The sequence below is a fragment of the Sminthopsis crassicaudata genome, chromosome 1 (genome assembly GCF_048593235.1).
Source record: "Sminthopsis crassicaudata isolate SCR6 chromosome 1, ASM4859323v1, whole genome shotgun sequence".
NCBI lineage: Eukaryota > Metazoa > Chordata > Mammalia > Dasyuromorphia > Dasyuridae > Sminthopsis > Sminthopsis crassicaudata.
The window spans coordinates 669,557,354-669,582,734 of record NC_133617.1 but is presented as its reverse complement, the minus strand read 5'-3'; the positions used below and the strand labels follow the sequence as shown (position 1 = coordinate 669,582,734).

Genomic DNA, 25,381 nt, shown 5'->3' with positions numbered 1-25,381 from the left:
ATGCCTCCCTATCCCAAACTCTCAGAATATCAGATACTGTCTTATCAAGATGCCTCTCCCCATCTCTGGTGGCTCACCCCACCCTGTCAAAGTCACATTCCTGCCCTCAGCACCCTGACTCCGCCCCTGCCTCAGTCTACCCTGGGTCTGAGCCATATATATATATCATTGAGAACTTACGTTATTAGTTGGATTCTTGGAGACAATGTCTCATTCAGCCCTGGGACCAAATCATGGGTCCATTTGGTCCCAGTAAATCTCTCCCTTTTAAATAAAATATCAAAGACTCTAATCTTTATCTTGCTTCAGTTTCTCCTCCATTACACTTTTTCCTTTTCTTTAATTTCTTTAGGGCCTCAGAATAATATTGCTGAGTTGAAAGTTATGCACGATTCTAAAGTGCTTTGGATATAATTCCAAATTGTTCTTCAGAGAGGTTGGACTAGTTCACAACTATACATTAATGTACCTAGTTTTCACAGAGTAAGAAAATTTTTAACATTAAGCAAACTGATCAATACATAAAAAACCCAGATTATTATATGCACACCTATGGACACTTCCCTTTTCCCCTACAAATAAGGAGAAATGCATTTACTCATCTTTTCTCCAGTGTCAAACTTGGTTATTATAATTATAAGGTGTTCATTTTGGGTAACTTCCCTCTCTGAACCCATTAATTTTACAGATGAATAAGCTGGGGCCCCAAGAAGAAAAATAACACACCCAAGGTTATATGGATAGTAAATAGCAAAATTCTAATTTGACCCATTTCCAAATCCTATATTCTTTGTTATATAGCCAAGTTACCTATGACCTGAGAATGATGCTAGGCATCAAGGCAAGCCCTTTTCCATCTATGGTGGGGGTTTTTAACTTTTTCTGCGGAATAGACTCCTTTGACGGTCAGGTGAAGTATTGGACTCAAAAAATCTGTTTGTTTTTTTTTGTTTTGTTTTGTTTTGTTTTAATTGAAGAAAATGCTATATTTCATTTGGGTGTTAGTGAAAGTAAAAATATAATTTCTTTTCCATCCAAGTTCATGTATCCACTGAAATCTCTCTGTGGATCTCTAGGTTGAGAACCCTTTAATCTAAGAATTTGGAACTCCAGGACTGATGTGATCCTTAATATGTGATAATAAACAATACTTAGCTTATCACCAGGAATATCATTTTGCTAAGTGTCTATAACTTGTTGGATGCAGAAACTCTGAGGTCAACACACTGGCCAGATTTGTTGACCCTAGGTCTCTATTTTATAAAGTCTATCCCAGTCTCAATTAGAAAATATGAGCTGCTCCTTGAGGATTGCTGTCAATCACACAAATCTCTGATTATATAAATATAAAAAAAAAAGTACTTTGTATTACCTACATAAACCTAAGTTATTGTTATCAGGCCATCAAGGTCACCATTTGATATCTGGGCTTATTTTTCAGTCTGTTTTTGTGCAATTTCTTCTATTCACAAAATTTTGAATCAATTGTGGTATGTAAACCACTGTAATATTGCATATCTATATGGATGTTTTTTTAGAACAAGACACAAGTGGTTCATTATTCTTTGTAACCACTTCTAAGAATCTTGAAGAACTAATTAATGTAGACTTTGGGAAATGTGTATTTAATTAAATTTTTAAAGGCTGTCCCAGGAATTTGTTCTTCTTATGAGTCTTGCCACTGTGAGGCTGCCATTATAAATGAGATGGAGAAACTGATTTAGGAAAAAAACTGTTGGTAAAAGAATAGGGAGGTTTGAGAGGTCTTTTCATCTCAGACACTCTCCTGGAACAGAGATCCAGAACTCATCCAGTAAGCCCAATTCTCTCTTTGTTAATAATTATTGTTAATAACAATAATAGGGACAACTGATTCTTATAGAATGCGTTTTCACTTTTTAAACTTCATGAGAATAGTTTTGTTGTTGGTGATACAGCTATTTGTTATTTATATTGCATTTATCCCTTTTTAAAAGTGTAACATTTTAGTTACTTAATAGCTCCTTGGATTGATAATACTTTGGGTTTCATTATGTTGACTGGCTGAGTCAAGAGACCCCAAAGTTCAAATCCTACTTTTTCCATTTATCACCCAAAGAGAGGAATTGTTTGATTGTTGTTTTCTCTCATGGATGAATGACCTGAGAGGTTTGGACTATTAGTTTAGAGATTTTTGAACTTTTTAGTCTTAAAGGATCCCTGTTAAACTTAAATTATTAAAAATTATTGATGTTAAAGAGCCTTTTTAAAAAATGTAGCTTCTATCTAATATGGGAGCTAATATCTGCCATATTAGAAACCCAAACATCTTAGTATTATGAAAATAATTTTCATCTCGAGGACTCCCTTCTTTGAAAACCTCTGGCTTAGATGATTTTCAAGTTCTCTTTAAGTTTTATGTAATCACCTCGATTTTAACTGCTTTGGGCCTTAGTTTCTCTATTTGTAAAAAGTGACCTGCGAAGTCACTTGAGAATTCTTCTAAGTTCTAAGTGATTCCCATCTTCATCTGTTGAAATCCTAATTCTTCCTCAAAGCCCAGTTCAGAAGCTCCTTCCTCTAAGACTATGAACTCCACAGAAGGAATTCCTTTTTGTTTTTCTGCCACAAGTTTGGGATTTGAGGGCTTTTGCTTTTGGTTTTATTTCTTCTGCTATATTTTACTGTTCTTGTAGGTAGGAACTTCATTTTTTAAAAATATCATTTCGGTCCCCAGTGTCGTAGTAGGGCTCAAAGACAAAAGAGCGCCCACATACAAGCTCTTCATCTAACCTCTCTTCCCTTCTGGCCTAAACCCGTTAGACTTTAAGGAAGACAGTCGGGGGCAACCTCCCAGCACACACCAGTGAGCCACTCTTTCCTCCCATCCAGAGGAGGCGGCCTCTCGTCTCCCCTCTCTCATCTCGAGCCCCGCGTTTTTCTCTCTAACGCTTCCTTTTTATCCTTTTTATCTCCCTCAGTGCTCCAGCTCTAGGATCCTTCCCATGTACTCCCTGCAACTGAGCTCTCAAAGCGGCCCCACAAAATGTCGAGGGCAGCCCCCAAGCAAAGGCGGGGTACGGGTGTGCCCCGGCTTCGATCCCAGATAGCCAGGGAGGAGCAGTCGCCCGGGAGGAAGCCCTCACCGTGGGCATCACGGCGGACATGGATTTCTTTCTCTTTCCCCCTTCTCCCCTCCCACAATTACCCACAGTCACAGGGTGAAGGGACTTAGGGACATTTGGAAGGCAACGCTCGTATTTTACAGATGGGGAAACTGAGGGCCCCCGAAGCAATTACGGAACTCGAAGTAGAAGTCTAAGAAGGGAGTGTACCCAAGTTGGTGGGGCCCCGAGCTCCAGGTTTGGGGGGAAGGGAGAAAGGAAACGTCGGTTGGAGACCAGGAAGTAGTGGGGGTTGGGCGAAGGCCAAGGAGCGGGCCGTGGGGGAGGGGTCGGGCGTGTCTCAGAGCCTGAGGCTCCGCGCCCAGCTCCCCGCCCGGGGTCACCGCCCTTCCGCCCAGCAGCTCTGGCTGCGCGGTCTCGTTCACTCGTTTTCTTCCTCCTTTCCTCCGGCCCCTCCCTAGAGGCGCGCGCCGGGGCCGGGGCACGCGGACTGGGCGTGGCGAGTTGGGTTGACGCACAGGGCGGGGAGCGGCTGGTGAGGGAGGAGGGGCGCGCGGACGACGCTGGGCGGAGGGCTCCGTGCATGCGTGCGTGCGTGCGTGCAGAGCGTGGGGCGCGGCGTGGAGCGCGCTGTGCGCCAGGCGGATGTCCGGGCCGGCTGGGCCGGAGCTGGGGAAGGAGATGGCGGAAGGCGGAGGCTGCGGGCAGCGGCCGGACGCAGAAACCCAGAAATCCGAGCTCGGGGCCTTGATGAGGACGGCGCTTCAGCGAGGGGCACAGTGGTGAGAACCAGAACCCCGGCTTCGGAAGCCGTGCGGCCTGGCAGTAGCCCCTGGTACCTGGCAGCCGCTCCCGTGGTCCTCCCTCCCCGGCCCAGGCCCTGTTCCGCAGCTCCTTCAGGCCTTCGGCCCAAGCCCGACCTGCGGTTGTCCTTCGCCCTTTTCTGGGTGGCCTTCTTCCCAGTCGCTGCCGTCCCTTCTGTCCAAAGCTCCACTTCACCTGCCCAGCCCCGTGGCCTTCCCGGGTTCCGCACCGGCCCTGGCCTGCCTTGGGCATCTTAGAATTACCTTCCTCCCTCACCCCCCCTTTCCGCCCTCTTCGTTCCCTTGTCTCCTGCCCTGGACGAACCCCTTATGCCTTCTCTCCTCCCTTTCCTGAGGCTGTTAGGATCCTGCCCTAAATCTTTCCCTTCTGCTCCCTGACCCCCTTTCTGGAAGCCTCTTACCTGATTCTCCTTTAACTTAGTGCTGGACCCGTAGGTATTTAATAAATGCTTGTTGACTTCCTCATTCGACGCGTCCCATGTCTTGTTCTAATCCCAGGTTTTATATCTTCATTTTAGTTATATTTTACATCTCCATTTTTCTTCATTTCCCTCATCCTCTCCTATCTCAGATCTTTCTCCAGCTGAGTAATTTTTGACCTTTTAATGCTAAAACTTCCCTGGGAGTGTCTCATTGCAGAGGGTAGTAACGCTCTGTGCCTATTCCTAGCTGGCATGAACACCCCCCCTCCCCCAAAGTATATTTGAAGTTAATTCTGAAGGGAGTGTATGAGGACTTAGGTTGAGTAAGCATAGACTGGTGCTCCTGGGGGTGGAAGCTGGAATAATGAGAGCAAGGAATGAAGAAACTTCTTTGTAAGGAGGGTGTGGGGAAAAATGAAAGATGTTGTCTCTACCACTTGATTGGTTGGGGACTTGTAAGCCCAAGACAAATAACTTGTATCAATGTAAGGATTATGGGAATTGTGAAGTGTTTTGGAGAGAGAATTGATAGGGCCAAAAATAATTTCGGAGTAAGAGAGAAAAGTGGTTGATAAGACGGAATTGAGTTGTATTGTAGGTATAAGGTGACCAAGGTTTATGTTGGGATTTAGTTTCGGTTATTTAGAGGAAGAAATGGAGCCGAGTCTTTATGATCTTGATGGTATAATAATGGATGGATGATGAATAATGTGAAAGATCAAATGAAACAGTACATACTGTGCTTTGCAAACCTTAAAGCATTATATAAATACTATCTCTTTAAAGAAGCAATTAGCTTTGACTCCTGAAAAGCTAAATATGATGCTCACATTTTATTAGTAAAAAGGAATGAGGTGAGGTTGACAGTGGAAATATGTCTTGCACATATTTATTGGGTGTGTATGTTGGGTTGGACCTGTGATTTAATTAAGTCTGCTGTAGATAACTTCTTTAACCAGGAAGAGGGACAATTACTTTGTAATTTAGAGTATTGTCTGGAATGTTCATAATTTAGGTGACTTGCTCAGGATCACATTGGTAGTAAAAATTAGCTGGATGCTTTTCCCCATCTCCTCTTTTCTGACTCTTTTGTTCTCCATCTACTAGCTCTTAATCCATAGTTATACTGTTCCTCACTGTGCACTTAATAATTGAGTGACACTATAAAGTTGTAGTTAAATTAAGAGAGTTAGTTTACAGTGAGCTGTTACTCAAAGGAACAAGGCCAGACCAAGCTAGCTTTAGGGATGGGTATATTTAGAAGCTATTTGCATAGTGATAATTCTGAGCAAGAGTTAAGACAAAAAGACCTTGGAGAATTAGAAAGTGAACCAAGGCATGCCAATATTTCCTTTGAGAAGAGGAAATTTATTTATATGAACAAAACCTTAGATTTTGAGTAACAATTTTGATGAAGTATGTGAGAAGATATGTAAGATCCTTTTAAAGCGTACTTTGTATCTTACTGTTAGATTCACACAAAAGTTTTTTAAATGAAGATTTTCATTTTTCAAAAGGAAGCGAATGGGGCAGTAGGATGACAAGAAAAATGTTATATTTGTTACATTTACAAATATGTTCAATGCCAGAACATTGTGATACTTGATGGGATATACAAAATTTAGTTAGAAGACAAACCCGTTCCCTTATGGAGCTTATTTAACCAAAGAGTAATATTTTCAGAAACGGGGAGAAATTTCAGTAGGAACATAGCAGTATCATGGGCTTCATTGTCTGACACAATGAAATTGATTGCAAAATGATGCATTTGAGGGTATTTAATCATACAGATTTTTCATTTTCTGGAATATATTTGGAATACAGATGTTATTTAAATTAGGAGATTAGAGAGTTGAAGTTTGGGATTATATTCTAAACTTTACCATTGTGTGATCTTGTACCATGTACATGGTAGCTACTATTAGTTGATTGACTGTCTTGCTGAAAATGGAGTGTATAGGAATAATTTAGGATTAGAAAAAGGAAATTTTTACTTATCACCTCAGAAACTTGTGTTTTGCAGCTCTACAGAGATTTTTCCCCCCCGCCACATTTAGTTGTAATATTTATTTGGAAATGCTTTTGAAACACATACATGCCCCAGATTTGCTAAAATTCTCTTAACTATAAAAAGTAGCAGATTGGATGTAAAATGTTAACTATATAGCTTGGCAAGAGAAAGAGCACAATTGGCACATTTCTATAAATACTAAAATTCTTACTTAATGTAGCATATGCCTAGGCTTCTATTTAAATGAGCTTGAAGGACTATCAGAAATATTGCAGTATAGTTAAGCCTACTGAAAAACAAACTTATTGCTGCTCACATCAGCAAAACAACTTTAGTATAAATGAGGGCAGAATATTACCTTAAGTAAATATTTTATTTTACAAGCCCAAATTGGACCCATTTTGCTCATCTCAAGCCCCAAGTTTTTTCTTAGTGGGATTGCTTGGGGAAGTGACTGAATCCATATTAATGGAGTATTCATATGCATTGGAGAAGCTTTTGCCTCTAACTTTTCTACATCAGCCAAATTTTGTCTATTTTTCTAGGTATCTGATTGACAGCCGGTGGTTCAAGCAGTGGAAGAAATATGTGGGCTTTGATAGCTGGGATATGTACAATGTGGGTGAAAACAACCTGTTTCCTGGCCCAATAGATAACTCCGGACTTTTTTCAGGTAAAATGTTAAATTGCCTCTTGGAGAGCTGAAGCAAGACTACTATTTACTAATGAAGGAGAATGTTTGCTATCAGTAGGATTTGCATTGTGAACCAGATTTCCTTTGGTTTTGGATATATATGGAAATGAGACTCACATTTGAAGTTAGAAATTGATGCTTTCATGTATATAGGGGAAATTTTATTTTTCATATACTTAATCCAGTGTTATATTTTCAGGAAGCTGGAAAGGATAGGAAAAAAGTCAGAAACATAAACTTAAACATTTGAAAATTATATTGTAAGGGGCAGCTAGGTGGTGCAGTGGATAGAGCACCAGCCTTGAATTCAGGAGGATCTGAGTTCAAATCTGGTCTCAGACACTTAAAACACTTCCTAGCTGTGTGACCCTGGGCAAGTCACTTAACCCCAGCCTCAGAGGGGGAAAAAAAAAAAGAGAGAAAGGTTTCAGTGGTACAATTCATTAAATTTGTATTATAGTTTATCATTTACAATTTATAAGTAGTGATGGTAAACCACTGATGAGGAGGTCCCAAGAAGGTCAGAATTGTTACATTGTGTTCATACTTAGCATCTCTCTTAAAAAATTTTTTTTTGCACTTAACAAAACACCAAATAAAATGAGCCTTTCCATATTTAAAGTGTAATGGAAAAAGAATATTGTACATGAAACTGACTTGTTTATGTATACTTTGTTTTTCCTTTTAAGTATATAATTCAACATGTAATTTTCAGAGCTGCCTTATATATCTATTTCCTTCTGGCCTCTTCTGTGCTTTTTAAATAAATGCTTCTATAACCTCTTTTATTTTACTTTTTTATTGATTATTCTTATTTATAAACATAGTTTCCCTTTTATCTAACCTTTTTTCTCTTTTCCCCCATTAGAAAAGGGGGGGGGGAGAAAAATCAAACCTTTGAAATAAATATGTATATTCAAGCTGAATAAATTCTCGAATTGGCCATATTTGAAAATGTGTCTTATTTTGAACCTTGTATCCACCAAGAGGTGGGTAACATGCCTTATCAATGTTCTGAAATTGTACTTGGTCATTCATGGTTCTTAAATCTTTCCAAGTCATTTCTCTTTATAGTGTTATTGTATAAATTGTTTTCTTGGTTCTGTTTACTTCATCCTGTAGTCAGTTTGCACAAGTCTTGGTTTTCTGAAAATGTATTTTTTGGTAAATTTAAAAATTCATTTTAAATTTAAAAAACAAGAAAAGGAAAAAGAACATTGTCTTATATTCAATAGAACATGAGTGGATTCTATATAAAACAATACATTTCAATTTCCAGAAAACCTATGTAATAAATATTATACATTGTTTTCAAAGCTACTGAGCTTTTCTTTGTTTCTTTACAGGTTTTCTTTTGTTCTCTGCTGTGCACTTTTTACTTTATTTTCTTTCTTTACCCCATGCCCTGAAAGCAGCTATAATTAAACTTAGTTTTTATATACATGTCTATAAACATACACATATATACTCTCATCTATGTAAGACTGTATTTCCATTTGTCATCTCTTTTCTAAAGGTGGATAGCATCTTCTTTCATAGGTCCAAGCCTTTCCATGTTTTTCTGAATCAATCAGCTCATCATTTCCTACACCATAGCAATATTGCAACATAATCACATCCTCTTTGAGAGATTGTTTATGAAAGTTTTTTCTCCAATTTTCCGTATTTTATTTTTGGCTACATTGGTATTATTTATATAAGAAAATTTTTAATTTGAGATAATCAAAAGTATCCATTTTATACTTTAACAATGCTCTTGCCTTAAGATAATAGTTTAAGGTCTCCTACTGCTGAATTTCCTAATTTTACATTCCATACCTCTTTACCCCTGTGTTTCTTAGAAATTCCTGATTTTTTTTCCTGGGCCATTTGGGATTAAGTGAATTGCCCAGAGTCACATTGCTAAGAAGTATTAAGTGTCTGAGGCTGAATTTGAACTTTGGTCTTCATGACTTCAGAGCCTGTGCTCTATCCATTGTGCCATCTAGCTGCCCCCAAATTCTCAATCTTTTGTTCTTCCAAACCATCTTTGTTATTCTTTTTTCTAACTCAGATAAATTTTTTGATAACTTATTTGGGATGGCTTTGAATAAATAGAGGTGTTAGGTAAAATTGTCACTTTCTTTTTACATTAGTTATACATACACATGAACAATAGCTGTTCCTTCAAGATCTGATTTTATTTATATAAAAAGTATCTTATATTTATGTTCATATATGTTCATGTATCTGTTTTGGCAGGTATACTTTCAGGTATTTAGACTGTCTAGTTACTTCAAATGATCTGAACATATTGAATGATATTACTGACACATAATGTAACTATAATCTCCCTATTTTTTGATTAAATCTATTATAGCTTTAATTTTGGAGATTGTGATTATTACCTTCGCTTTTTTTTTTTTTTTTAAACATAATAAATTCTAGTCCTGCTCATTATTTTGTCTTTGTGTTTATCTTTCATTTTTATTGTTTCTTGAAGCTAATTCAGATTTTTAATCTGTTAAACATTTCCATTTTATGAGTATATTCATTCTGTTCACATTCTAAATATAATTATTTGTTGTGTATTCTTTCCTTTTTTTCCATACTATCCTTCTTACTTATTTATTCAATCACTCCTCACTATATTTTATTTTTGCCTGCTATATTGACCTCCTATTCCTAAACCTACCCATCCTTCTAAGAATTCCTCCCATTTCCTCTTCCCTTGTCCTATCCCCCTTGCTCTTATTTTTTCTGAACTTAGCAGACTTTTATATTCTTTTATATTTTTCTGTAGAGGGCCATTTGGATATTTATAACATCATTCAAGACCCATTCAAAATTTTCAACTTAAAAAGAACTCAAGTAGTTGACATTCATACTCAAGCTGTTGCCTAAGATTGCTTTAGGAGAGCCAGACCAAATGACTATCTCTCCTTTAGACTGGATGTTCCCCATGGGCTCTGTTCTAGAGCTTCAGGGGAATTTTCCTTGATAATTTTTTGTAACATTGTATTGAGGTTATGTGTGTGTGTATGTAATTTTCTGGTAGTCCAACAATTCTAACATTATTTCTTCATTATCTGCTGTCCAGATCAGTTTTTTTTTTTTCCTGATAAGATATTTCATATTTTCTTCTTTTTTTCATTCTTTTGATTTTTTTTTGTTGTTGTTTCTTGTTGTCTTATAACATCACTAGCTTCCCCTTGCCCAATTCTAGTTTTCAAAGAATTTTCTCCTTAAGTTTTTAATTCTCTATTTCAAGATTTCTTTTTACTTTTTTATTTTCTTAGATTGCTTTTTTTATTTCTAATTTTTCCTCAGTCTCTCTTATTAGATTCTCCCCCCCCCCCCCCCACGGAGTTGGGGTTGGGGTTAAGGGACTTGCCCAAGGTCACACAGCTAGGAAGTGTTAAGTGTCTGAGACCATATTTGAAGTTGGGTCTTTCAGACTTCAGGGCTAGTGTTCTATCCACTGCACCACCTAGCTGCTCCTCTATATTATTGGATTTTTAAAGGTTTTTAAACATTCTTCTAAGAACAAAAATTGTGTTTGAGACCATTTGATGATTCTTTTTTTTTTTTTTTTTAAAGCTCTATTATCTATCTTCCTCAGAACATGAACCTTGATCATCTCTTTCCCCATAGTAACTCTCTTTGGTTGGGTTCATTTTCCTTTGCTTGATAATTTTTAATTTTAATTTTGTTTTAAGCAGCTTTTAGTATAATCAAGTTCTTGTCCTGAAATATGAGGAATGTGCCAGATCTCAGGTCTTTTTTATTGTTATTTTCTGAGATCTGTCTTGGGGCCCAATCTTGGGCTCTACTATTCCTCAGGCAGGTTTAGTGCCCCTAGTCATATTGTTCCACAATGCTCTTGCTCTTTGTGGGCCCTTCTGTGCCTCTGAACTGCAGTGCTTTCTCTGCCCTGGAACTAAAATTAGGGACTGCTCTCTTGAAAGTTCTCATAACCATCAAGGCTCCCTCATCTTTTGCTGTTGCACAGTCCCTGAGGATGTGGTCCATACTACTATGCTTGGCTTTCCTGGACTATGGAAGGTCTTTCAGTATTCTACTCAACCTTCTCACCCCGCATTTTGTTGTTAGGTAAAAGTTCTGCCACCAGAGTTTGTAAATTTCTCTAAATCGGCGGAGGTATTTGCACTTTAATCAGGCTGAATCTCTACCTCTGGATGTCTGGTCTTTTCTAGGGTCTTAGTTTGTCTTAAAGACTACTCATTTACTCTGACTTTTGTTTGTTTGTTTGTTTGTTTGTTTGTTTCTTTCTTTCTTTTTTTTTTTTTTTTGCTGAGGCAATTGAAGTTAAGTGACTTGCCCAGGATCACACAGCCAAAAAGTGTTAAGTGTGAGACCAGATTCAGGGTCAGTGCTCTATCTACTGTGCCACTTAATTGCCCCATTTTGCTTATTTCTATATAGCTCAACATTCCCTCTGACTAATGTCCTGTCTCTTTTTCTGTGGATGATATTTGGAAAGCTGAAATCAGTTTTCTGACCTGTTCTACCAGCTTCCTCTTTTTTATTTCTTACAGGAAGTATTATTCCACTACATTCATGTGCTGTAATTTCTTCATTTATTCCCCAATCACATGTGTCTTAACAAGTTAAGAATAAAATTTTCATTCCTTTTGTTTACACATCCTATATTTTTTCTAATTAACCCTCTGTTGTAATCTAGAAAAACCCATAAATCCAAATTAAGCGCTATGATGACTATAACTGACACTTTTACCAACATTTTGGAGACTTAAATCCTACTTTTCTTTTAAAAAAATTAAATTTTTTTTAACATACTGCCTTATGAATCATGTTGGGAGAGAAAAATCAGAGCAAAAGGGAAAAACCTTGGGAGATATTAAAAAAAAAAAAAAAAACAGAAAAAGAATTGAATAGAATGTGTTGATTTACATTCAGTATCCTTATTCTGGATGGCATTTACTGTCCAAAGTCTTGGGATTGCTTTGAATCACTGAACTGAGAAGCTGAGAAGAACAAGTTTTTCATAGTTGATCATTGCACATTCTTGCTGTTACTATGTACAATGTATTTCTGGTTCTGCTTATTTCACTCAGCATTAGTTCTTGTAAATCTTTTCCAGGCCTCTCTAAAATCAGCGAATTGTTCAGCATTTTTTAATAGAACAATAATATTCCATTACCTTCATATACCACAATTTGTACAGCCATTCTCCAGTCGATGGTATTGTACTCGTTTTCCAATTCTTTGCTACCACAAAAAGAGCTGCTACAAACATTTTTGCACACATGGGTCCTTTTCCCTCGTTTATTTTTTTCTTATCTTTTTTTTTTTTTTTGGCTGAGGCAATTGGAATTAAGTGACTTGCCCAGGGTGTCACAGTTAGGTGTTAACAGTGTCTGAGATCAGATTTGAACTGGGGTCCTCCTGAATTCAAGGCTGGTGCTCTATCCACTGCGCCACCTAGCTGCCCCCCAGATCCTACTTTTCTTTTTTTTCTTTTTTTTTTTTTTTTTTTTTTAATATATAGGATTTATTTTTACAAATACATACAAAGATAGTTTTCAACATTCACCTTTGTAAGACCTTGTCTTCCAAATTTTTCTTCTTCTCTTCCCTTCCCTCCCCAAGACAGCAAGCAATCCATATAGGTTCAACATGTGCAATTTTTGTGTGTGTGTGTGTGTGTGTGTGTGTGTGTGTGTGTGTGTGTGTGTGTGTGTGTGTGTGAGAATATCATTTTCTTGTTGCACAATAAACTTTAGATTCCGAAGGTACATGTAACCTGGGCAGACAGATATTAGTGCTAACAATTTACATTCACTTCCCAGTGTTTCTTCTCTGGGTGTAGCTACCTCTGTCCATCATTGATCAACTGGAAGTGAGTTGGTTTTTCTTTATGTTGAAGATTTCCACTTCCATCAGAATACATCCTCATACAGTATTGTTGTTGAAGTGTACAGTGATCTTCTGGTTCTGCTCATTTCACTCAGCATCAGTTGATTTAAGTCTCTCCAGGCCTCTCTGTATTCCTCCTGCTGGTCATTTCTTACAGAGCAATAATATTCCATAACCTTCATATACCATAATTTACCCAACCATTCTCCAACTGATGGACATCCATTCATCTTCCAATTTCTAGCCACTACAAAAAGAGCTGCCACAAACATTTTGGCACATATATGTCTCTTTCCGCTCTTTAGTATTTCTTTGGGATATAAGCCCAGTAGTAGCGCTGCTGGGTCAAAAGGTATGCACAGTTTGATAACTTTGTGGGCATAATTCCAGATTGCTCTCCAGAATGGCTGGATTCTTTCGCAACTCCACCAGCAATGTATTAGTGTCCCAGTTTCCCCACATCCCCTCCAACATTCATCATTATTTGTTCCTGTCATCTTAGCCAATCTGACAGGTGTGTAGTGGTATCTCAGAGTTGTCTTAATTTGCATTTCTCTGATCAATAGTGATTTGGAACACTCTTTCATGTGAGTGGATATAGTTTCAATTTCTTCCTCTGAGAATTGTCTGTTCATATCCTTTGACCCAGATCCTACTTTTCTAATGAGACAGGGAAGGAGGTGTTTTTTGTTTGTTTGTTTTATATCATTCTAAGACTGAGACAATTACAGAAAGCTCAGGTGTTTTTCATTTTGTCATTGTAAATATTGTTCTATTTATCAGTATCCTGTATTTTTCAGACAGCGCTTCCCATGTGCATCCCAGTTCATCATATTAGTTATTTCTTATGCTGGAGGAATATGCCAGTATATTCATTTGCCACAATTTGCCTAACCAATCTACAATATACAATTCTACAATTGCCTACCCAATTCTTTGTTACCACAAAAAATGCTCTTAAGAGGACTTTATTTTTCCTCTCGAGAACATGTTGTTTTAAAAAGACATCTTAGCTATAGTTTTTTTTTTTTTTTTTTTTTTAACACACACGTTGTAGTCTTATGCAGGAATATTTTCTACATTGTCATTAACATGGCTATGCAGTCTCTGCTTGAACATTGAGTGATGTTACTTAGGGAAGTTGAAATTTTTGATAATTGAGTTAGAGGTATTTGGGACTAATTATGTAGGAATGGAATATTTTCCCTTGACAAGAGCTACAGTAACTTTGTTGATTAAACTGTTCAGTATCAGGGGTCGTGTGAGTGGTTTTGAAATGAAAATTAAAATTAGGAAACTTTGACAGAAAATCACATTGTGCACATATCTTTGTTTATGCATGAATGTACACATACACATGCTCTTATATTTGTGGGACCTGGTGGTAGCAGCAGTTTTTTCCCCTCCATTCTCTCTCCTGATCTCTTTTTAATTTGAATCTTTGTGGTAAGCCTGGTGCTTTGTCTAATATTCTTCCTCTCCATTTATCTCTGCCAAAGAAACTTACAGAATGGAGATCCATATTTTGTTATTATAGTATGGTTTTAGCAGTGGTGGGCCAAAGGCATGGGAAACTGTTTTGAGAATCCCAATTTGATGTTATCTCCCTTGATTGCAATATAATAATACTACTGTGTTAATGGAAACAGTTTGCTATATTCTAGCTAGGGAGTTTGATACAGCAAATAGGGTTCTCTGCATTCCTGCCAGAGTGAACTGATCATTTTCATTGTCAATGTCTGACTAAATGAATGGAAAATAATGTATTAAATGCTTAGCATGTGTCAAAAACCATGTGGAATTTTGGAGATGGAAAGACCCTTTATTAAGAAACTTACCTTATAATGGGGAAGCTGTGGGGATATTTAATAGTCCCTCAGGGGAGTAGATTGAAACATTGTATCCAGGAAACATGACAGAATGGTTTATAGTTCCTAATTTCAGAACTACAGGGGGAAAGAGTACTCTCAAAGTAATTGTAGAAGAGTATAAGATAGCCTGAGAATAGGGAATAAAGTATAGTTGGGACTTTTCTTAAAAGTGGCTCAGGAAATGCTGTCACCAGCCAGGAGAGTAGGGGCCCTAAGATAGAAGTTTTAGAGAGGAGAGGGTTGAACCCTTAAAAGGTATGGTCATGCGTATGAATAATAGGTCCTCCTGTGAAGAGATAGCCAGAAAATAGAGAGTAAAATGAGATTCCCTTCCACAGTTATATTGGTGAATAATTAGGTAAAAATCCATTTCTTACTTATTAATAGAAGAATAGCTTGAAATGTCTTTTTTTGGATAACCATGTATCAAACTCATTGTTGAATGATTGTCCCATATTCAAAATGATGCAAAGTGAGGATAGTTCAAATTGGAATACCATGCCACATGATGACAATTATGATATATTGAAAAACACAACAGGAACAAAACAAGTATAAAGAAAAGAAATCATAAAGGGACACAAGAGAGATGATACTTTTGTTCCTTTATATTGGTTTAGTTGATTAGAGAATTTATCTTGAATACTCTTTAGCCCATTGCCCGTAGACATGTTGTATGATTCTTGTATTTCTATTATGTCCATCCAATTCAGTACAACAAATAATAAATTTATAATATTTTTTGAAATGAAATGAAATTGCAAAATATTTTACAAATTATGAGTTTGAAATTCATTCTCATAATTTCTTGTTTGTATTTGTCAATAATGTTTTTAAGTTTATGAATTAAAATGTTTTTGAAAGAATAAAACTGCATATTCCTTTGTATACTTCACAGTAATATGAAAAAGAATATATTAAATACTTTGAGCTCTTCAGAAGAAATGTAGATGCCTGAATAAACAGAATCAATTATAGCAGGGGTTCTCAAACTACAGCCCTCGGCCAGATGCAGCCTGCTGAGGACGTTTATGTGGCCTGCCAGGTTATGGCAAATGGGCTGAAGGGCCGAGTCAGTGTGAGGTTTTATTTTTACTATAGTCTGGCCCTCCCATAATTTGAGGGACAGTGAACTGGTCCCCTATTTAAAAATTTTTGAGGACCACTGAATTATAGTATCATTGCTATATCAAATAAGCATTTAAGTACCTATGAGTCCTGAGAAAGCCTCTGTTAAAAAGGATATACTAGGATATACTACATAAACAAAAGGATATATTATACACATGTGTGATTCTCCTTGGCACCATTGTTCCCCATTTCCTTAAAACTTTTTAAGTTCTGTTCTATTTTCCTTGCTTTGACCCTATGGAGAATCCTGCTACATTCATCTTTTTGGTAGATGTGAGAATTTTCAGAGAGCAGGAGGAGCTGTGCATAAAAGTGGATTAGATGGAATCATTTAATTATTCACTGATCATTGAAGAGTCCCATAGTGCAACTACTTGGGATGTGGGGAAAGAAGGGATCTCCCTTTAATGGTTTCATATTTCCAGTACTTAGCATAGTACATAGTTAAAGTGCTTAATAAATGGTCATTGATCTCAAGTATATAATGTAAACTTTTTGGCCTGCCATTCAAGCTCTGCCACAATATGACTCCAATTTTACTGAGAACTTTATCGTGTATGTACTGGTCATTGATTCTGGGTCCAGCTGAACAATTAGGTTTTTCAGTTTCATCCCACGCTTTGTCTTAATTTCTGTCGAGGTCCTCTTTCAAAACTTTAATACTTCTGGTGCTGTTTCTTCTAAGATGCTTTCCCTAATGCCCTCAGCTGTTAGTGATCTCTCTTCTTAAATTTTATTCAGAACATTTTAGATGTCAGTCTTGATTTTGTCATAGTCTGCTTTGCATCAGTCATCATTTTTCATTTTTGTATCATTAGTGCTTAGCAAAAGGACCTTACATGTATTCTTTGATATGTTGAAATAATTATAATCTATTATCTCTTCTCCCCCATCTCATAGGAAAAAGTAAAAGTTACTAAAAACTAAGGCCCAAAGAAGAGAAATGCTCAAGATTTCACAAAAAATAAATGCCCAGATGAAGGAGAAGGGAATGAATTCACTAATTGCCCAGAAAACCTCCTACTATTTTGGGGTAGAGAAGTGGTAGGCTTATGTATTCCAGGTGGTGTTCATGAAGCTTTTTTAATTGGCTTCGTTGCTTGATCTAATTAGTACAGGACACTACTTCTGCTGTACAGTAAAATATAACTTCACAAATACCAGTTGTTCATATGGTAGCTTTCACCCTTATTTTGTTGGTCTGAAGTGCCTTTCTTAGTTCTCAGGTTGAGGATAACTTACTTGCCTGTGGAACCTTTGTTCAGGTTCTTCCTAGTCCTGGAATGTATTCTTCCTTCCTGTGTCTCTTAGAAAGATTGCTTTTTTTTAAGAGCTCAACTCTGAAGGAGCTTCTGCAGGAAGTTTTTCCTCATTCCCTAAGTTATTAGTGCTTTTCTTATTAAAATGACCATATGCCAATTTCATATATATTTTGTGCAAGTTGTGTTGTACATATATATGTACATGCTCATCTATGAGCCACAAAATTCCAATTTGTAACAAAAATCATTGAGACATGGAGACAGTGCTCCAAGCGTGTTAAGTCAATTCATTAGAAATGTCAGTGGTCTCTAATCATTTGGGTTCAAAACTTTCCTCGTGGTCCGTCTTCTGCTTAAGGAAAAATTGCTTCTATAGGCATTAAAGGATATCAAAAGTAGAATGAAGCAGTACAATCCCGTGATTAATCATGGAAGCCTTAAGATTGGCTAAGGGAAATGTCCACCATTCACAATCACTTTGTTAACAGGCATTAGCTACAGCTCATCAACTATAGGCTGTCAATTATAGGTCATCTCAGCAGGAGTTTTCCAAAGGCTGTAAGACCCTGTCAGCGACATCTCAAGGCTTTCCACAAGTCATAAGACCCTAGTGTTTGATTAATAGTATCTTAAAGTCCAAGGAAGCTGTGGCTTTGAAACTGTAGTAATTAGGGAGTGAATGGAAGTGATTTCTTTGTGTGGGGGGGAAGTGTTATTACTGAGGATTATGAACTTTATTTCAAGTGACATGCTTAGGTGTTGGGGAAGGGGACATTGCTAATGCATTAAGTTTTTAACCCTAGCTAGCTTAATTAATACAGCCTGAATCCATCTGATAAATCCAACACAACTACCATAATCACCAATATATAATAGATAAACTAATTGTTGTCTAAATAATTTATGCTTACATTATTCAAACAGCTGTGTACAATTTGAAATCACTGATACTCATTAAATCACAATGACCTGAGTAAATGCTGATTAAATTGAGTAGAGATATCAAAATGATCTTCACAGTGCTATATGTCCTGTACATGTATACACATATATACTTATTTATATTCATGTTACCTCATCAGTCTGATAGCAGGTACTATTTTATCTTTGTAATCCTTTCATCTAACATACCTAGCTGTATCTGGCTTGGAGCAGGCATTTACAGCTAGTAGTTAGATTTTGCATGGCATTTTAAAGTTTGTTAATGCTTTATGTAAACACCTTGTTTGAGTTTCACAGTCATGTGAGTTAAGCTTTACATCTATTATTTTACAGTTTTACAAATGAGGAAACTTGAATTTTACAGAGGTTAAATTACTTGTCACATACATGGCAAAAGTAGAGGTAGTCTTCAGTAAAGTCACTTTATCATAGTACTTGCTAATCTCGAATTATTATAAACTTAAGAATTTTACAGACTTAGAAGAAGGTGGTTGTACAATATGGACATTGTAGTCTGGTCCCTAGACCAGGAAGGAATGATCTTCATCAGTTTTTGCCAGTGATGTCTTTTCATCTTGAATTTGACATTGCTTGAATTACTTAAGTATTGTTGATTCTTTTTACTATTTAAAATAAGTTTTGTTTATATTTAAAAATTCTATTTTATGACAACTAGATGCTGATTGTCTGATGGTTTTATGGAAAGACATGGGTGTTTGTCTTGTTCATAATTTTATATAAAATTGTTTTAAAGAAGGAAATGGATAAGAATCACTTAGAATAAAAAAACAAACAAACCATGGAGGGTGGTTTTAGTTTGCTTGAGTGGATGAAGTCACCAGTTCATCAGAGTATCTAGAAATCAGTTGAAACGAAAATTCCTTTCTTTTGAGAAGAGCTGTGCAAATAATGATTTTTATGTTTTTCTTCTTTTTCTTTTCAGATCCTGAAAGTCAAACCTTAAAGGAACATTTAATTGATGAACTAGACTATGTATTGGTTCCTACTGAAGCCTGGAATAAATTAGTGAATTGGTATGGCTGTGTGGAAGGGCAGCAACCTATAGTCAGAAAAGTGAGTGTTTTGAATTGCTATGCGTTTGTATAGGCTCCTTGTATGATGTGTATTTCTATTCTTCATAGAGTTTGCTTGGAGAACAAAAGCTGCTTGCTTGTGCTGGATTTGGGTTGAGTTAAACAGACCTAATTGGACTGAATGAAAGTGCTTTTGACCTTTGACTTACCATTTCCCACCAAACATAATCTGGAAATTGTTCCAAATTCATATTTCTTGGGGTGGGGGTGGGAAGAAGTTAGTAGAAGTGAACAATAAGAAAAGAAGTACTGTTGTTAAATGTCAGTGGCATCAGAACATGACTTTTATTTAGTTTATGGTGAATATAGCTTTAGCATACTTGTATTCTGGATATAGGAGAGGTAAAATTGAGAAAAGACCATTTGAAATAAATATTTCAATGCTTTGCTTTTATTTTCCTGAAAAAATAAGATACTTGTATTTTTCATTGCCTAGATTTTGGGCAATGCCCATGAACAAATCTGAAGCCAAAATTTTATAGCCTGAGAAAGTTTGAGCCTCTGGAACAATGAGTGTTCTGGTAGTTCAGTAGGCGTATATATCAGTGATCCTAATCTTTAGGAAGAACTGATCTCTAAATATGTGGACTCGAATACAAGGTCCATTCATTTTGAGGGTTTCTGAGTTTTTCAGTTTACTTTTGTTCCCATATAGAATTTCCATCACTCCAGCACCACATGATGTTTTTACATTGTGCAAGTCTCATGGCTCTGTATACTTTGTGTATCCCCTTCAAGATAGAAAAGGAGAGTAGGAGTCAGATTGGGCTGCTCAGAATCACCTCAGAAACATCAGCTTTTTCAGCAGCTTGAAATCTGAGATCTTGAGTAGGTTCTATAGAGAAGTTGGGTAGGCAGGGAAAGAAAAACAGTAGGTAGTAATTTTACTTAATTTCATATATCCTGTAAGCTTTGATAATAGCTTTGACAGTAGGCATTACCTTGAACATTTTATAAATATATTCAGACTTACAAGCACTAAGTATATCCCTTATTTGGTGTCTGACCCAATTTGATAATCCTTTGTTTTTGTAACCATTTCTTTTGTAACAAATGAATTCATTTTTGAACCATTGTTATGTTGTAGATATCTCTTTACCATGTTAGTAATATGTAGAGTACTTAATGTTTATTTGTTTTAAAGTAGCCAAAATTCTGGGCAGCTAGTTTTGGCTGACAGTAAAAAAGAGTCCTATCCAGAAGCTAACCTAACTTTCCAGTGTAGCCAATGGGCACCTGTCATATCTACCTTCTCTTTGCATTGATGTGACTGCTGCCTCTTTGGTCTTGGCTGTGTGAAAGCAGTACATTCTTTTCTATTTCAAGGAGAACCTAACCTGTGGAGTAGGTTTTCTTCGGTGTTTTGGGCAGTATTTTTAATTTTAATCTGTAGAATTGGTTGTCTAGCCACTCAGGAGAGGTGAATCTCATGTTTCACTGTTAACTTACTGACTTGCTCTTTAGTTTTTGTGTATATAGCTTTTCTTTGGTATGACAGCCTCTTCTCTCCTTCACCTTGATGCCTCTTGTCTATAGGTTGTGGAACATGGCCTATTTGTCAAACACTGCAAAGTAGAGGTTTATTTGTTGGAACTGAAGCTCTGTGAAAACAGCGATCCCAACAATATGCTGAGTTGCCATTTCAGCAAAGCAGATACCATAGGTGAGCATCTACTAAGATGGGCTTGGCATATGATAAATTTTAGTTCATACCCAATGTCATTGGCAGCATGGGAATGAAATTTCTCTCCCTTTAAGATCTTTATTTTCAAATCTGAAAAAGGCATTATATATCTGATTATGTTTTGGTAGTTTTTCCATGCATGGACTAGGGCTGCAGAGCTATGGCTGCTGTTTTCTATTGGGGATTAACATCACTATAGGAGCTGAAAGGCACCCTTATCCTGTCCTTCGTGTACATTGAGCACTAGCCATGACTTTGTTGTGTGCTATTCTTTTTAGCTTTTTGGTTATATTCATTTCTGAATATGCCTTGCTATGTCCTTCTCCTTGTTCCCCTCTTCCCTTGTAACAAAGATGAAAAAAGAAAAAGAAGCTCAATAAAACTAGCCAATACATGGGCCACTCCTGACGGTGGATGCATCAGTTCACATTGAGTTGTCTTCAATACTTTATGTTTTGGTGATACCCTGTATCTCTTCTGAAGTTTGAATTTTATAAGATTGCAGCTCCCAACATGTTTGAAAGATCTTGATGTAAAATCAGTCCAGCTGAAGCAGTTGGCAATTGTGGTCACATATATATATATATATATATATATATATATGCAAGCTACAACTGCTGCTTTTTTATCAAGATCTAGGAAGGCTGTATCAGAAGACTCATGTGGATCATGGTTTTTTTTTTTTTTTCAGTATTCCTTGATAGTCCTGAGATTAGGCAGGAGGAATTTCAGCTGCAGAATAGTATGAGAACACCTGAAAATGTTAGCTAGAAATGATTTATCTTTATATTAGTGTTATTGTAGGACTATGATTCAGCCTTGTTCGTGAAATTCCTCAGATCTAGTTCTTACTTATTACGTTAGACTTGACTGTAAAAAAAAAACCAACTAAACTGTATTTGTCTCTAAATAGCAACCATTGAGAAGGAAATGCGGAAACTATTTAACATTCCTGATGAAAGGGAAACAAGGTTATGGAACAAGTATATGAGTAATACATATGAGCAGCTCAGCAAGCCAGACAACACTGTGCAAGATGCTGGTTTATACCAGGGGCAGGTATGTGGTTCTGAACTTATGCTTGTCCCTCATGCCTGAAATACTCTCTCTTAATTTCTACCTTTTAGGAGCGCAAGCTTCTTTGAAGACTCAGCTTAAATGTCACTGTCTACAGGAGGCATGTCTATTTCTCACAGCTTCTTTAACTTTCCACTCTAAAATTACAGTCTATCTATTCCATGTTATGGCTCTTGTAGACAATTATTTACATATTGTGTCTCCTGCTACAATGTAATCTTCTTGAGGACAGGATCTGCTTTCATTCTTTAAAAAAAAAGTCCCCATATTTTAGCACAGTACTTTGAACATAGTGCTTAGTAAATACTTGCTAATTGATGGCAGATTCCTCTTTCTGGTATGTGCAAATGTATTGTGGAATGTCAGGAACTTGTGCTCTTTGCAGAAGTTGGCTGGATCCTAGCAGCTTTGAATTTCTTTATATCGAACAGAAAATATGTAACGATTCTATACAAACAATACTAATGCAAACAAGATTAGAAGGGAAGTAACAAATTGGGAAAATATTTTTACAGGTAAAGGTTCTGATAAAGGTCTCATTTCCAAAATATATAGAGAACTGACCCTAATTTATAAGAAATCAAACCATTCTCCAATTGATAAATGGTCAAAGGATATGAACAAACAATTCTCAGATGATGAAATTGAAATTATATCCACTCATGAAAAAGTGTTCCAAATTACTACTGATCAGAGAAATGCAAATTAAGATAACTCTGAGATACCACTACACACCTGTCAGATTGGCTAAGATGACAGGAACAAATAATGATGAATGTTGGAGGGGATGTGGGAAAACTGGGACCTGATGCATTGTTGGTGGAGTTGTGAAAGAGTCTGGCCATTCTGGAGAACAATTTGGAACTATGCCCAAAAAGTTATCAAACTGTGAATCCCCTTTGATCCAGCATTGCTGCTATTGGACTTATATCCCAAAGAAATACTAAAGAGGGGAAAGGGATGTGCCAAAATGTTCGTGGCAGCCCTTTTTGTAGTGGCTAGAAACTGGAAGATGAATGGATGTCCATCAATTGGAGAATGGTTGGCTAAATTATGGTATATAAAGGTTATGGAATATTGTTGCTCTATAAGAAATGACCAGCAGGATGAATTCAGAAAGGTTTGGAGAGACTTACATGAACTGATGCCGAGTGAAATGAACAGAACCAGAAGATCGCTGTACACTTCAACAACCATGCTATATGAAGGTGTATTCTGATGGAAGTGGAGATCTTCAACATAAAGAAGATCCATCTCACTTCCAGTTGATCAATGATGGACAGAAACAACTGCACCCAAAGAAGGAACACTGGGAAGTGAATGTAAATTGTTAGCACTACTGTCTATCTACCCAGGTTACTTATACCTTCGGAATCTAATACTTAACGTGCAACAAGAAAATTGGATTTACACACATATATTGTATCTAGGTTATACTGTAATATAAAATGTATGGGATTGCCTGTCATCTAGGGGAGGGAGTAGAGGGAGGGAGGGGGAAATTTGGAAAAATGAATACAAGGGTTAATGTTATTAAAAAAAAATTACTCATGCATATATACTGTCAAAAAAATTTTATAATTATAAAATTTGAAAAAAAAAAAAAGAAAGAAAGAAAATATGTAACAATAGTGTGACAATAAGAATTGCTTCCATCACCTTAGTGTATTATTCCCTTTCATTCAGGTACTAGTCATTGAGCCCCAAAATGAAGATGGCACATGGCCTAGACAGACACTTCAGTCAAAGTAAGTGAGCTTTCTTCTTGTTTTAATGCAGTGTTTAAATGTCTGAATGAGAAACTCCTTTCTAAAACATTTATATATGCTAGGGAACTTTCCTAAAATTCTGAAGTGTATATTCACATGAGGCAATAATAGGCAACCTCCTTTTTTTTTTTTTTTTTTTTTTTTTTTAAATTCAGCGTTAGTTTGATTAGCTCAAAAGAGCACAGTATCAAGGAAATATTGCACTATTATCTGGTGAGGTTTCTGTTGTTTTAATATTGTATTAGTCCTCTTTTTTGTGATTAGTCTGTCTGGGAGCCCAGCTCAGTGGGCACAAGGTTTTGGCTTAATTAAAGGCAATGGCAGTTAGTCTCATTTCCATTAAAGTGTCACTTCTGAATAGTTGTCCCTGGAGCTTGCCAAGAAAATTTTCTAGCATTTATATGTAATATGGAATATATCCTTGGAAAGGGAAGAATTGATTTTTCTTTCTAAACTGGGAGGAAAGATATATGTAAGAAGAATGGTTATAGGGCAACTGTTGTGCCCTTCTTTGTGCCAGCATCATTTAGGCTTTTGACAAAAACTTTTATTGTGTTATAGATTTCCCTCCTCTATTGCCCTGATAAAAGAAAAAAAAAACAAACTCCAAATGATAGGCAAAAGAAAGGAAAGCAGTGGGGCTCTTATTTTTATGGAATTTACAGGACTTCCCAAAGGAACTTTTTTTGAGATAGAATTTATTAGCTGAGGCTGTCGTCATCTCTTCAGAAACATTATGTTCCTGACTGAAATTGCTATTACACTAACTGAGCTATCTACCTGGACCCAAACATTTGAATTAGGAGGTACTAGGCAAATGGGTAGAAAGAATAGAAGAGGACCCAAGTCCAAGGAATTTACACTTACTAAGGAAGCCAGTACTTATGTAAGCACATATAGAGTAAATATGAGAAAATAAAGCTAAATAAGAATAAGATAAAGAGGGCAGGTATTAACATTGAAAGGATAAAGAAAGAGTTAATACAAGCTCCTAAGCTGAGACTTGTGAAGTGGCTGCATGAGAGAGTGCTTATTATAGAGAGCACTTTGGTGGGGTGGGGAGAGGAGGGATGTAGGGAGGAGCCAGTGGAAAGATATGGAAATGAGAGTGGAGTTCTGTCTCTGAGAAACAAAGAGGGCAAGACTGTGAGGGCACAAAGAAAGACAGGATGAAACATTAGTACCAACAAGAACTTTGAATTGATCCTGGGCATAATGGGAGCCTAAGCACTTTCTTGAGGGGAGTAATATGGTCAGGTTTATGCTTAAGAAAAATCATGGTTGTAGCTCTCTTCAACAATGAGATGATTCAAACTAGTTCCAATCTTTCGGTGATGAAGAGAGCCATCTACACTCAGAGAGAAGACTATGGGAACTGAGTGTGGACCATAACATAGCATCTTCACTTTTCTATTGATGTTTGCTTACATTTTGTTTTCTTTCTCAAGTTTTATTTTTTCCTTCTTTACCTGATTTTTCTTGTGAAGCAAGATAACTATATAAATATGTATTTGTAGATAATGGATTTAACATATATTTTAACATATTTAACATGTATTAGACTACTTGCCATCTAAGGGAGGGAATAGTGAAGGAGGGAAAAATTTGGTACAAAA

The 25,381-nt window shown here is 36.8% G+C and overlaps 1 protein-coding gene across 7 annotated transcripts in view; it reads left to right on the top strand.

Annotated features, from left to right (window-relative positions):
- Positions 1-3,389: 3,389 nt before the first annotated feature.
- The window catches only part of USP4 (ubiquitin specific peptidase 4), a 61,448-nt gene continuing 39,456 nt past the window's right edge, over positions 3,390-25,381 (top strand). Inside the window, exons 1-6 of one of the 7 annotated variants that reach the window (XM_074262704.1) lie at positions 3,390-3,886; positions 6,907-7,034; positions 19,085-19,215; positions 20,772-20,898; positions 21,833-21,978; positions 23,683-23,744. In XM_074262704.1, the coding sequence (XP_074118805.1) occupies positions 3,750-3,886; positions 6,907-7,034; positions 19,085-19,215; positions 20,772-20,898; positions 21,833-21,978; positions 23,683-23,744 (731 nt within the window). In that variant the 5' untranslated portion in view covers positions 3,390-3,749. Of the gene's footprint in view, positions 3,940-6,906; positions 7,035-19,084; positions 19,315-20,699; positions 20,899-21,832; positions 22,786-23,481; positions 23,614-23,682; positions 23,745-25,381 lie in introns of those variants that run through there. The other 6 variants (XR_012481397.1, XR_012481390.1, XM_074262780.1 and 3 more) reach the window with 6 other exon arrangements.